We start from the raw sequence: 15,109 nt of genomic DNA, 5'->3' as shown, positions 1-15,109 counted from the left end.
GACATCATTTAACCTGATCCTCCTGGGCCCAAACCACCACCCCAGAGTATCTTTTCAGGCTGATCTCATTAGCACGGCCTTGTTAAGCTTTCTTGTGACAAGAATCAGGTATATGTTATTGGTAAGTAGGGAAGAATTCTCAGCTAGATCATCAAATACCTGTGGGTAAAGGATTTTGTTGCTTTTGGTGAGGAGATCAGGAAGGAGAAGCTGTGTGTGCTGCATCTCCTTCTAAGGAAGTGTACCTGCTTTCTGCCTTGCAAAAAGTCTTTCTCTTAAAGGCTAGTAATGGTGCTAAGATTTTCTAAATCTTTTTGTTCCTCTCCGTGGTTAGAAGCATTGCCTTGAGGAAAAAAAAAACAACACTATTTTTGTGTTGGTTGTATGGTTTCTCTTTGTATAACTTAAGTGCTGCAAGAGCTATTTATCATTACTTCTGTAAAAGTTTTGAATTCACAGTTCGTTAATATCTGTACAGGGCCTCTGACTTTTGTTCACTTTATCTCTTAACAGAATTTCTCTGCTTTTTGGAAACATCTTTCTGTTTTTGTCGGGGACATTTGTAGAACTGATGTTTATTTTTGTAAAAAGTAATTGAGAGTTTTCTGAGGATGTATTTTGTAATTCTTCTTTTTTCCCATTCATAGCTTTGTGTTCTTAAAATTAGGATTTGTTTGGGGGGGGGAAAAAAAAAAAAGCTTCCAGGGAAGGGAATGTTGTTATCTACAAACTTCTCTCAAAGTCACCCTTCTAACATTTACCTTTGTTGTTATGATGAAGTGAGGCAAAGTTTAATTTCTATCGTATCAAGTCTCCACAAAGTGTGTTGTTCCTTATTTCTTTCAAGAAGAGAGTTATACAGGGAAATTTCACCCTCGTTTCTCCTCAGATTTAAGTTAGCATAGATAAATTGGAAGGCTGCTACGAATGAGGAAGGAAAGATGATTTCTGCATGAGATGTGAAATGAATTTACTTCTGTCAGAAGAATACTGGAGATAAGACAGGATGAATTAACGTAGTATGGAGTAAACAGTGATAAGGAAATAAGCCAGCCATGGTGCTGGCTGCTTCTTACTTCTGCTTTAAAAGTGTTTTATTTATTCTGTTATTAATAGAGCAGCAGAAGGTCAATAAGCAATTCATGGTAAGAAGGGCTGTTATCTCATGTTCTGTGCTGTCTTTTACTTAAGATGTGAGGGAAAGGGATGAACATGACAAAGAGCTGAGGAAGAGATAAGAGTGGGAAGGTACATGTGAGACTGAGATTGGTCCTGTTTGTTGTGTACAGTTCACTTCTTGAAAATCAAATGAGTATGTCACTTCTTCTAGAAGTTTCAGAGATGTTTACTCACCTGTCACCACAGGGTGTGCAGCTAGAATGTTCAGACCAAACTTGTAGAGAAAAAGGGCTGCAGCCTGGCAGGTCAGTGTGACTGGGGTGGTGGTTTGGGCCCAGGAGGATCAGGTTAAATGATGTCTTTGGGGATGTAGCTTGGAGCATCTCCCTTAAAGTAAAGAACAGAAGAAAAGGCTTACTATTGTATTGATATTGGTAACGTATAAAACCAGGAATGTGAACAAATGGGTGTAAATTTTGGAAGAAGGGAAGCTGTAGAAGTGGGGACCACCTTCCATATGGTAGTATTTATTTGGTTGTCTGTTCTGTGGTGCTTGGTAATTTCATCATGTCCAGTGTTTTTAACCTTAGAATGCTGGAGTGAGGTGAGTGGCCCATTTTACAGATGAAAGAACCAAGGCACCAAAAGCCTAAGTGAGCTGCTCAGAATTGTTTGGGAATCCTGTGTCTGAGCAGAGAGTTCCACAGAGAGCAGGCTCCTTGTGGGGCTTTTCCTACTCCAAACTATTGAACAAGAACTATGGTGATAGCTGGAAATGAGGGAAAAATAATGGCAAAAGGAAATAGGGTTAAAAAATGAAATATTTGCAAACATGTTATCATAGAATTACTGCTTAGGTAAATCAGCTTCTTGAGTTTCTGTTTGGTGTTGAAGGAGTTGTGTAGAATCAGGATCACTGCAGAAAAAAACACCTGGAAAGTGTAGTTGGAAGTGAATGTACAGCAGTACGCTTATGAAGAGGCAAAGGTTGTCCAAACAAACACTAAAAAATTTACAGGAGGAAGGAAGGATGGGGAGAAATGGATAACATTGGTGAACCGTAGATGAAGGACCATATATTCTATGGGTCACAGGTCTTCTCTTAAACAGAGGATTAAGTAGTCATGGAAGACTTCCCATGGGGCACTAGGCTTTATCAGAGTTGGTCGATCGAGGTTAGGTAACTCCTACAGAGATTAGTTAAATTTACTGGAAGACTTCTTTATTACTGGTATTACTAGTTTCCAAAGTAAATGTGCTGAGAGAAATGTGAAAGGTTGCCATGACCCAGATTTTGATGTTTGTAGAAGATTTAATTGGAAACTGTTTCCTTTGCTGTTACAAAACTGATGTTAAAATTCAGTTTACTAACTGTGGTAGCTGTTTTGCGTTGTGTATAGTATAGATCTGGGTGATAAGCTGCTTATAATTATTCCTCGGGTGGAGTACTTTAGAACTTTTTCTTCCCCCTAGAAGTGCAAAAGCTCCATATTTGTACGCTAGCTAGAAGAACCTTAATATACAGCTGTCTGATCTTGAACTGAATTCCCATCCTAGTTTCCTACAGCAAATTTGTATTTACTCTTCATGTTAAAGGCATGACTTACTGTGTTTACTAAGTGTCTGTGCCGTGGAAACATTAGAGAGAAAGGAATACTATTGCAAGTTGGGAGTTTTCCATTTGTTTCAAGACTGTCTTTTTCCCTGCTCTCTTCCCTGTGTGCACTATTGCTTAGGTTGTAAACATACTGAGCAACAGCTCAGTTTTAAGGGAAGGGGGAGGTGTTTTTTATTCATTCTTAATTATGCTGTATAAGGAATGTACTGTAAAAAAAAAAAAAAAAAAAAAATATACATATATATATTATAGATAGGTAATAATTAACACTGTCGTTTCTTTTTTTTCTTTCTCTCCTCCCTCTTTATCCGCTGCTGTTTTTAAAACTAGGTATCAGATTGTAGTGGAAATAGTTCAGGCAACCACAATCAGCAATTTTCCCCAAGTGAAGAGGCAGAAAGGTAAGAATCCTGTTTGTTACCAGTCATATCTGTTGTTTTCATTTTGCAAAGCTATCTGAATTCCAGAAATAGATCAGTTTATGGGGGATTTTTAGACAGATTTTAGGAATGCTGTGCAATTAGTATCTCAGTTCTATTTCATTTGCCTGATTGTTCTAAAATCTCCATGGTGTATTTCCACCCCCCTGCCGTACTGTTCCCATCTAAGCTGATGGGTCAAGAAAAAGATTGCAGCTATATTTTTTTTAATCTTCAGAACTTGCTGCATCTTGGATTTCTGGCACTGCAAATTCTTATGCTGAGAATGTTGCTTGCTCTTATTTATTCCTGCAATCCATTCTTTAAAGTATCTGTTCTTTCAAAGCACAGAATTAGGAATTGCAGTGTAATTATTAGTCAGACTTTATTTTGACTCATCATATTGCATTTTTATGTTGCAGTACAGAGTGCTCTTAAATCCCTCTGCAATGATTTGGCAACATCTACCTTTTGAAATGCATGTGAACTTGCATCTTACATTTGTGCTTATATTGAAGATGTATATACTTTTTTATGGGTGTTCTCAAAATGTACCAGAGCTGTGGGATATCTTCAAGAGATTTTATTGATGGAAAAACTATCAAACAAAATTTTTGCTTGAACAGATATGTTTGAGATCCACCTAACCATAATAGAAAACAATGGACAATATGAGTTAAAGGAGTTTACAAGCAGGAGGGGACCAACATATTTTATGGTCTGATAATGACAGGACAAGGGGAGATGGCTTTAAACTAAAAAAAGAGCAGATTTAAGTTATCAGGCATGTCCTGATATCAGTGCAGCCCATCACCCACAGTTTTTATGAAGACTGTTCCAAAAGTAACGCCTCTTATTTTATGATGTTGGCCTACAATACCTGTGGCAGATGTTGGTGGTATAGCAGTAGAGGTTGAACCTTCCCACCAATATTCATTACATTTTGTTGCTGTGTGACAGATGGCAGCAGAGAGGCAGTCTGACAGAATGATTTCTGGTATGGAAGTATGTGCGAAGCAGAGCTAATGCTGGTAACTTTGTTGAAAAAGTGTGTTGTGTAGCTGAGAATTTGCTCTATGAAACAGTGCTATTGTGCTCTTTGTATTTATTCTTGTTACTATGAAAATAATTAGAAGGCATTTCTTGTGCTGCAACCTTCATAGGTGCAGCCATTGACAATTTTTCATTCAGCGTAGCTCAGGCAAGCCAGGGGATTGAACATTCATGGATTAGGTGTTAGGAAGAGGGTGTTGAGGCTGCACAGAGTGCTGGGGGTGCTTCTTCCCTGGAGGTGCCCAAGGCCAGGTTGGGTGGGACCTGGGCAGCCTTGAGCTGGTGGGGGGCACCCAGCCCCCAGCAGAGGTTGGAGCTGGGGAGCCTTATGGTCCCTTCCAACTCAAGGCATTCTATGATTCTGTTATAAGAATGGATTTGTTTGTAAACTAAACTAAAGAGATCTTGGGTTTAGTTCCTTGTGTCACATAGGAAAGCTTTTAAAGGTGATATGGGTGTAATGGAAGAAAAAATAATTTAGAAACATGGAGAAGAAGCACCCCAGGAGGCATGGGGTTGGCTGGGAGACAATTTGATTATTAGTCTGAAGAGTTTGGAGTCTGTCCTTGAATTTCTGAAAATACAACACTGATGTACGTTTCTTTTACATCCTAAAATAGAGTTAGATATCCATCCCTGTGGGGTATATTGATTGTACCAAAAGGAGGCAAAGTTAGCATTAATTTTTGTGCAAGCATGCATCACAGAGAAATATTAACGCTTCTTAGATGAGAATTGAATAGAGAATGTGTTTTATAAAGTAATAAAATGAAACGGGGAAGTTAACTCTGAGTACATTATGAAAAAAATCAATCTTGCTAAGCTTGTATTTCCATTTGTGCAGCATTGTTGTGAGAAGAATTGATTTGGGGAATATATTTTTGGAGTTTAGGCTCCTGCAATTAATTACTGATGATCATTTTTTGGTCTCACTGGAGTTTATCCAGTTAACTATACACTGAGCACTGAAGAGAAGAGACTTTTCTGAAGCTGCAAGTGCCTTGCTCTGCAAAATAGATGTAAAAATCCTGGTGCTGTTTGTTCTGACAAAGGAGATAAGTTCCACTTATTCTGTGGTTAAGCTGATTCTGCCTTTTTTTTTTTTTTATGGCCTCTTGTGGAACAGGCTTCCTAGTGGAGTGGTCGATGCCCCACACTGTCAGTGTTCAAACAGTGTTTGGACAGTGCTCTCATTTATGTACTTCAGGTTTCTGTGTGGCAGTCAGGCAGTTTGAAGATCCCTTCCAACTGAGCTTTTATATTTAAATAACTGTTCCTCAAGAAAATGATGTCTTTTGATTTGTGTGGAACAGTATGTTCAGCTCTAGCCTACAGTACAATCCTATTGTAGTTCAGCACATTAAAGGCAGATTTTTTTACCTTTTATTTTCTCTACTAAGGCTTTCATCTCCATAAGTTTCCATTCTCAGTCGGTTCACAGCAAAACTTATAAGAACAACCCCCAGACTGTAGAGGGTTAAATACATATTTGTAAAGGTTTTTGTGTTTTGGTTTTCTTGTTTCCTTTTGAAGGAATAAAAACATGTTTTTTTTAATCTGATGACGGATCTGAAGGAGAGTTCAAAGAAAAAGGATCCGTCGTACCTTCTTTAAGCATTGGAATGAACACACATGCACAGAGCACAGCTTTGCGCCACGTGGAAGAAAACAACCAAACAGGAAAATCAATGCTCATAGAACAGACCACCACTTTAGTAGTGTTACCATTTCATAGCTTCCTTTCTTCATGCCAGAGCATATCACTACCTTGCAACTGCTAGATTTCATGGTCAGTAGCTATACACATGAGCTTTTTGCAAAATGGGAGTGTTTACACATTCCTATTTTTCTTTCTTTTTTTTTTTTAAATCTCTTTCCCCAGTACCTGTTTGCCTATCTGTAATCGTCTGATTGGTCAGTGTGTGATACTGCCCTTTTTCTACTAGTAAATGAGCCGCTGTCTTTTGTGTAGTGGGCATCTCTTCCCTTTGATTCCAGCCTGGGGTTGGTCTTAACTTGTAGCTATTTCCATTTTCTGATGGCAGGGTTGCGTTGTGAGAATGCGCCTTCATTGTTAGTGCCTGGGTATTGACTTAGGGCACATAATAAAAATAACAAACGGCTTGAGGCATGGGATTTTCCTGACACAGTGTTTTCAGTAAGAAAAGGTACAGCAACAGCTGTGAGAAGCAGTTGATGCGGCATGAGTGGACAGCAGTGAGTGGCTAGCTGCTATGTAATGAAGTAAACTGTGCAAGTACAGGACCAGCAATAAGTAGGACTGAACAGGTATGTGTACCTTTGCAGTTGATTGATGAGACCAAAAATGTTTTGGTTTACGATAAGTATTAGGTGTTTATTATTTAAGAATAAGTTGCTTGAGATCATGATGACTTCTAATACGAGCTATGGTTCCCTGACTTTGTATGGCTTGATTCAGTAACAACGAAGTATGCATTTAATGCCAGTGCACAGAGGTGTTTGAGAGGAATGTTTGTCCCTCAGCAAGGACAAAGCTCTTAATTTAATTCGTGTTGGTGCCACCTATTGGCAAAATGTCTAGCTGTTAAAGCTTTTTAAGAAAAGCAGAAAGTACTTTTGAACATCATTGTATTAAACCATCTCTAGTGGAAAAAATGGCATGTTATAGGGTCTTTTTCCTTTTCAGATTTTATTACTTGAATCTTTTGGCATATGAGCCTAGAAGAGCAAAGGAAGGTATACAAAAGCATCCAATCCATTTTAAGCAATAGGTTTAGCATTTGACTCCCTGAGAGAGTCAAATATCTTAAAAGAGCAGAATAATTTCAGAGGTTTACAGTGCTGCTGTGGATGGGTGATGTAACTTCTGTGTCCAGGATTGTGTTCAGTCATTGCTGAAGGTGAACAGTAAGAAACCTAGTGTAGCATTAATGTTTGCAGAGGTGCTGACAATTTATTTTTGGAGTTGTGCAGGCCGTTGTAAGTAGAAGCTGTTATCTTGCTTGCTGACACTACATTCCCCATTCATGCATGCACAAGATTGCTGAAGCCTTCAGCATTTGCTTTTTCTCCTAACTGTCCTTCTATATACCCTCTTCCGAAACTGTCAGCATCATTGCAGCAATGACTGTACAAGGAGATTTGTTTTTTACTCATCCTTATTTCATCCTGTTGATATTTTTGGACCGTGTTCTTTTCTTGAACCACACGTGCTCTGGTTGGAAAAATAACATCTTTGTACATCTTCCTGAAAAATGAAAACCAATATCCAACTTTATCTTACCTTTTGGTGAGAATTGATCTCTTGGAAATACTGAATCAAATTTGAGCCTCCATTTTAGGAATTCCATTTTTCTGTACAAAACATGTATCCTTCACGTTTTGAAAGACTACAAATGCTTACCTGAAAGTTTGCTGTATGTAGTTGTCTTCAGGTAACACCGAGCAAATCTCTTTGAGGACAGTTTCCAATATTCTGAATGGATTTATTTTATTTACCTTCTGTTTTTCTTCACTCTCCATCATCGGTGTGACAGCATGACCAGAAACCATGGCAGTTTAGAACTGATTTTTGGATACCGCACTGTAACTGACCACATCTTTGTTGAGGAAAATTGTTCCTTTTCAAGCAGGTGTTGTGAGACAGACTGAAAAAGCAGCTGTTTATTTCTGAATGAAAAAATCTACTGAGTGATAGTAGGCTTCTACTGCTGAGCATTTCCACTGTGCATCTAGATACTTGGTTTTGAAGTGGAGCTGAAGGCTTACGCAGAAACAGAGTTGCCTGTGGGTAGGCTTCATTACGTACTGTAGTTCTGAAAGGTGCTTGAACATTCAGCTTTAGAAAGGGGCTTTTCTTTTGGAAACTCAGACTCCAAACTGACTTGGAAGAGTGGGTTGTGATGCGTGAGTTTTGTCAGGAAGATAATTTCGGGTGGAGTAAGATGGATGCTGATCTGTTCCAGTGCATTACAGATGCCATCTAACTTAATTATGACAAAACTAGATTATGCCTTCCCACCACACCATCTCCCACAAAGGGATGCACAACTATTTTTGCATAGCTTGTTGGCAGTGTTTAAAGAGCTGCATACAGCTGTACTTGCATGAATATATGGAAGGAATCCTCCACTGAGTTCTGGTGAGGCCGTGCCTGTGTGATTCTTGCGGATGGAAATGAAATGACTCTGATTGTGGCAGACTGATTCTTTTCATTTGTTATTTTCAAGTGAGCTCCCCAGAGGAGCTGCTGCTTCCTTTTCCTGAGATCCTTTGTGTGAGCTAGTGATGGCCAAAAGAGGGTGGGAGGAAGGCTGACTGGTCAGACAGAAGTGACCAAGAGGAACATAGAGGCTATATGTGGTCAGAGTTATGTAGCTGTAAAGAACATACTTTCTCCCACACTCAAATTTACCATATAGTCACTGTGATGTTGAAGGGTGTGTTGTGCTATATGTTTCTAAGAATCAGCACCTGAATTCTCCATAATGTCCCTTCAAGTGACTGGACATGAGGAAGCATTTGAGGTGAGGGGGTCTAACACTGGAACAGGCTTCCTAGTGAGGTGGTTGATGCCCCACATCTGTCAGTGTTTGAGAGGCATCTGGAGAATGCCCTCCTTTATATACAATTTTGATTAGCCCTGCAGTGGTCAGGTAGATGTACAATTCTATTATCTTTCTGTAAATTTGTGGTTCTTGTTAAATGTCAGAGTAGTGGCCTAAATGCTCAGTAGAACTTCAGCTTAATGTAGCATTAAGTAGGCTGTGCATGTGCTAAGCTGAGCTTTTGCAAAAAGGTTCTACAGAAATGCATACGAAGTCACGCATGTGCAGTTCCTCCAGGGACTGGAGACAGTCAGTGCTGCTGTGCTTGTTGCCAGGTGACTTGCAACTGTCTTTCTCCAAGCTCTAAAAGAACAAGACTTGTTTCCATTTCAGTTACATTTTTGCAGTGTAACTATTAAAATGAGAAGCCTATGGAGAAAGGGACAGTGAAGAAGTTCCTGATTAACTGCTGCTGGAAAAGTCATGTGCAGCTTGTGGAGGAAGCATGTGTCTCGTTTTGCTGATGAGAAGCAGGTTGTTTGTTTGTTTGTTTTCAAGGGGGGGGGGGGGGGGAACATCTGAAAATTGTGAAGTTTTGCTAGTAAATAATTGTCCAAATCTTGCATTTTCTTTCTTTGCATGGTGGTGGAACAGCATTAGTAGCATGTCTGCTTCTCTTCCCTTTATTGGTGCTTACTGTAGGATATGTGAATAAATGCAAGCTGCTGCTTCTGTAACGTTCTGGTTTTAACTGGCTTTTGCCAGGATGTCTGAATGTAGAGAACATACTGATTCTCAGAAATGGTGAAAAGGCTTGTATTTGTATTTCAGTGCTGTGGTAACAGGAGAGGATGGATTGAAAAGAGCACGTTGCTCGCTGCAGTGCTCTGCATGGGCCTCCTGTTTGTTGGCAGGGGGACCTCAATGCCAGGCTCTCCTGCTGACAGGAGTGGGTTGGCAGTGGGATCTTCAGCTCTCCACCCCAAGTGGTTTTGACATGGAGTGGCTCGTTATGGGTGTGAAGGTATTTTCAAAGTAATTCATCCCAGGAAGCGGGTGTGGTGTAGGGTTTGTTTTTCTTTCCTGGAGGCCTTCTACAATCACAGGATGTAAGACAACGTAATAAGCACGTTTTCCTCTAAAACCCTCTGAGAACGTGTTGCTCTTTGCTAAGGAAGTTTTAAGAAGGTCATTATATGGCATTGGTCATTGACTTTGAAAGTGTCGGGTTTTGAGCAGTAAGAGTCAGTCAGCTCTGCAGAGTGGCAGCTTTGTCTGCAGAGGAGTAAGGGAGAAAGATGCAGTCAGAAGAGGAGGCTGAGGAGTTGTACCAGGGGAGGTTCACAGTAGATATTAGGATTATTATTTCTTCTCCAAGAGTGGCAGTGCATTGGCACGCACTGAAGGAGGTGGTGGAGTCACTATCCATGGAGATGTCTAAAGAATTTGTAGATGTGGTATTGAGGAATGTGGATTAGTGGGCAATATTGGTGGAAGGTGGGCAATTGCACTAGATTATCTTAGAGGTCTTTTCCAACCTTAATGATTCTAAGATGCATGGCAGTTGCTAGCGCAGGGGATGAGGATGTGTGGGTCTATCTGTGGGCACTATAGCTGAAAGGAGAGGTGAGGAGGATTTGGGCAGTGGTTCTGTCAGGCCTATGCTTGTCAGTATGCATGCATTTTGAGCCCAAAGTATTTAAGCTTTTGAGAGAACTGTGAACTTCCAGAAACCATCTTGAAGTCGGGTGGAGCAAGGGAAATGGTGGGTTTTAATCTTTCAAATTCAATCTACTGTCAGTGTATTTGTATTGTCAGTATATTTAATGTGAGGGAGAACTATTTTGTGCTTCAGGTTTCTTCCTTCTTTTTCCTTTTGTTGTTCTCTCCTTTTCCCTCAGTAATACTGGTACCTCCCGTCAGGGAACTGAAACACTAAATTAAATGCTCTGTTGACTTCCCTGTGGAGATAACATGCCAGGAAAACAGATGGCTTATTTCTTTCATGGTAAACTCATTTTATCTTTTGCTTCAGTGAGTATTATCTATGTAGTTCACTATTATGTGGCAGCTCAGATGTAAATGATACTTAGCAAATAAGACACACTAACAGTCCGTGAATCAGGAAGCTTCCATACTAACATGTATAAATACGTGCAGCAAAAGAAGTAAGATTAAGAATATAGTAAAATATTTTGGGAGTATATCAGTATTCATGTTATATGTAGGGATTTATGGATCTCTACACGCTTTGAGTTGCCCCTCAGTATATGAAGGGCAGAGCTCATGAAGATATTCACATGTTGCTTTTAAGGGTAAATAAATAGGAAAAAAAAAATCTAAAAGGAAAGATAGTTCAGTGTATTAGAAATGTATTTCAGGTACCTATTTGAAGTCATTCCAAAAAGGTTTCCTTTTTCTTTGTATGCGTTCACAGAATCTAGCTGTATGGTTGTTTCTTTCTCGTAGCTGTTCTGCAAATGGAATGCTGTTTTTATCCACAACATTTTATTACATTTGATATTTCAAAAAAATAGCACAATACATCTCTGTAGTTTATCCCTGAGCAGTGAATTAATCCTGAGCTGAATAGAAGCCCAAGTACTTTGCTACAGAGCTCTAGTTCCAACCTGAAAAAGCAGGAATGTTTTCTGGAGCAGGAGGATATTAAAACCAATGTAGAAATGTGAATCAGTTGCACCCTGCAGCTATACAAAACAGGCATGATTTCAGCTCAGGTTTTTTTATATGCTTTATCTGCTAAGTTTTGTTTTGCTTTGTTTCTTAGGTTTTCTTAATAACTAAATAGAATACTCAAACATCATACCTTCTGTTACCAAGCCCTGTTCAGCTGACTGTCTTTCTCATTACTTCACTACTCAACAGAATTGTACAGTCTTGCTGGGGCATTATTAGTTTTTTTTAGTCATCTCAATTTTTCATATGGTCTGGGGATGAGACCATATGTTGTGCTGTTTGCATCTAGCTCAAGAAATTTGGATTTACAAGTGATATGCATGGGAATATGGAATGCTGAGCTGGGAAGGATTGAGTCTGGTCCTCGTTGTATTCAGTCATAGTTATGTTCAGTTTATGTTCAGTGAGGTATGTAAACTATCCACTCAGTGACTTATTGTACACTATGGCTGCAGGTAGCACCTAATGCTGTCTGAGAAATGTACAACCTGTAGTAAAAATTTAGAATCCGTGTCTTACAGCAAATGATGGTGAGAGAGTTGAATAAATCAGCATTCAATGGACATTTTTTTTCCCCCCGAACTGTTTTATATAAACACGAGGCATCACTGGAGAACATTTCAAAATAATCCAAATTCATATACAAACTTCACAGCAGCTGTACTCATGGGCACAGTTGATTCCCAAATGACAAATGCTGTGATCACACAGGGCGCAGAGGCACTGTGGAGATAACGTTTTTGTGTTGTAAAAAATGATCTCTGATTTGCTTTCTTCTCAGATTCAAAAGGGAAAGAAACTGCAGCAATGAAAGCTGACCTGCTGAGAGCTCGCAACATGAAGAGGTATATTAATCAGTTGACAGTAGCAAAGAAGCAATGTGAGAAGAGAATAAGGATCCTGGGGGGGCCTGCTTATGATCAACAGGAGGACGGCTTTTCTGATGAAGGAGATGGCTCTCAGAGTCAGAAGGTATGAACTGAATAGTTCTTACATAGCCTGAAGGTCATTCTAAATGTGCTAGCCCTGGTTCATATTAACTCTGCTGTCATTAATCCTCCCTTCCCTCAGGAATGAAGTGTAAATTAATTGCTGTACATTTTTTGTTGGGAAATAACTGCTGTAGTATCTGGAAAGACTCATTGATCATCCAGGTTGGAACGTTGCTGACTGTGGAAAATCAGGATTAGCTGGCATACTGTGTGCAGGGAATTCGTGAGATCGTGGCAGCAACTTTATTTCAAAAGAGTTCAACATATGCGTAATGTTTCATTGCCTCTTGTTATATTTACTGTAGGAAATACCTGTGGGTTTTGTAAATACTGAGTTACTCAAAAGCAAACACTTACTTGTAGAAAGCAACTAGTAAAACTAAGAGCAGTCCCTGCAGGAGAAACTCTTAAGACTGTTGACTGCTTATTTTCTACGTCACTCTACTCTAGGAATGGAAAAAAAAACAATAAAACAACAGGCATAATTGCTGTTGCATTAGTCAGCAGCTACAAAAATAAAATCATAGCTAATTAGTCTGGCTAAATTTTGTTTAGTTGCTTCCTTGTGTACTTTACTCTGCCCCTCTGGGCAAAGCAAGCAATTTCTGTATTCTGATTAGAAGATTTTATCTTTTTGTGTAGGTAGAACAAAGAAGTTAACCCTTCTTGCAGGATTTCCAAGTTTTGTTGCATCCTTATAATAATTGTAACTGAGTGTACTGTTTCTCTGTCATGCAACTCTTCCTTACCGGTTACGCATCGCTCATTGTGAATGTGGTTTAAAGAGGGCAGCTCTCCACCCTCCACTTGTCCTTCAAGAGCCATTTCAGATAGTTTGTCAAAGATTGTGCTGAGGCAGCCCAGAGCTGTTTCCTGAAGTTGAATGGAGCAAGTGGTGCCAGTGGGAAAAAGGCAGAGAGAAGCATGTGGCAGAACCTTGAAGGTCACTGATGCTTCTGAGCAGACTGTTCAGGGCCTGCTGAGAGGGTCTGTGCTTCCTGGATACATCTGTTAGAGAAACGGGGTCGGGTAGTGAAGGTGCACTGGGTAGGGGTGCTGATGGTTGCATTGGCAGTACAAGTGATAGGATCTAGTGCTTCTCTGCTTCTGCACGTTTTGATATGTTTCTACAAAGAAACCAAAAACCTCCCCCTCATCCATGTCAGAGCAGTAAACAGGAAAACTGCTTTTCTGTTCTGTTGTTCCCAGTGCAGTGCGACCAGAAAAGAGGCTCAGGGAGCCTGAACACAAGGCAGCAGCCATGCTGCTCTTCGCTGAGCACAGTGAAATGCCCGGGGCTTGGCTTTGTGTGGGGGACTGCCTTCACTGTCATTCCTTCTCATCCACTGCCTGTATTGCAGTAGCTGCAGTCTGAGCTCTTAAAGGCCCCCAGCCCCTTCTGTACAGGCATTTTGGGTTTTTCACAGCAACGGGACAAAATGTTCCTTTAAAATTTAGCAGGTAAACTGATGTAGAAGTTGCTGCTGCTGTCCCTTAACTTCTTGTTGAAGCCTGTTGTGAAAGCTTTTCTGTTAAGCTAGTGCTTAACCTGCAGAATAGCTAGCTCCTGTAGTAAAAAACTTGGGATTTTGCCTTTAATGTGTATGAAATAGGTCAGAAACAGATGTTTACTGATAGTGTTCTGAATTATTGTTTTATGCAAGTGTAGTACAGGAGTTTGAATACATCATTAACTCTGGGAAATGTTTGGTGCTAGCTGAATAAAGAATAAATCGACCAGTGGCCTAAATGCATATTTTGGTTTCATTTCTGCTTCCTACTTTGCCTTTCTTGCAGTTCTAGGGCAGTAATAGAGGTGCTGGTAAGGCTTTATGTTCTGATTATGGTCTTAAATGTGAGGATGGATTATCTGGAGTTGTCAGTTTTCCTGTTACAGATTTAAGAAACAAAAATGATGTGCTTAGAAATACTTTTTTTTATAGCAGAAGATAATTATAAAAGTGTCACTTTTTTCTTTCATAAATATGTATGAGTCACAAGGTTGTACTGATTTTGCACATTTCACTTAGCCCATTATTTCAAATGTGTAAATTATAATCAAATGTTTAAAAGTAATGAACAAAGGCACTCAGCTACCACCTGAATCTGAATTGTCAGTAGCTCTGATTCTGATTTACTGTGTGCCCTGGGTGTTAGATTTGCTTTCAGAGAAAATAGAGTTTTAATTAGTGTAATATATAACACATCTCTTCTTATTTTCTCCTGGACCTTTTTCTTAGAAATTTTACTTGCGGCACTGCAGTAAGTTAATTGAGTTCTTCTTGCCTGTGTTCATTTAGCAAATAACTTGTTCATGGCTTTTGTACAGAGCACAAATAATCATGGCCACGTCTGTGACATAGTCCATGGAGCTGCAGCATCTCCTTAGTGTAGCTATGGTCTGTGAATGGTAAGAGTTGCTGTGAGGTACCAAAGAGAATACTATCCAGAAGCTATCTGAGAGGTTTTAAGTTGCAGGGAGTCTGTGCTCGTAATGATACTGGAAGAGCTTGCTTCCATGGTCCTTGGATAGATTCTGATTTAATTGGTGATTGGTAAGATTTTCACTGTGATTTCTGAGCTTCAGAATGTAAAATCATGTAATGTCAGGGTAAGTGGTGGTATGGCATGTGGGGATATAAAGGAGAGCTGAAATTTCTGTTTTGCTGAAGATGGTGGTGT

At 39.7% G+C, this 15,109-nt stretch overlaps 1 protein-coding gene across 2 annotated transcripts in view; it reads left to right on the top strand.

Moving 5' to 3' along the window:
- SNX25 (sorting nexin 25) overlaps positions 1-15,109 on the top strand; it is a 62,999-nt gene that overhangs the window by 24,198 nt on the left and 23,692 nt on the right. For both annotated transcript variants that reach the window (XM_042871644.1, XM_042871645.1), the window contains 2 exons: positions 3,068-3,138; positions 12,217-12,407. In XM_042871644.1, the coding sequence (XP_042727578.1) occupies positions 3,068-3,138; positions 12,217-12,407 (262 nt within the window). The remainder of the gene's footprint in view (positions 1-3,067; positions 3,139-12,216; positions 12,408-15,109) is intronic.

This window comes from Lagopus leucura, unplaced genomic scaffold, assembly GCF_019238085.1.
Source record: "Lagopus leucura isolate 7727_CA_CO unplaced genomic scaffold, USGS_WTPT01 Super-Scaffold_100004, whole genome shotgun sequence".
Lineage (NCBI taxonomy): Eukaryota > Metazoa > Chordata > Aves > Galliformes > Phasianidae > Lagopus > Lagopus leucura.
The sequence above is the reverse complement of the archived record's forward strand: the minus strand, read 5'-3'. Positions and strand labels throughout refer to the sequence as shown.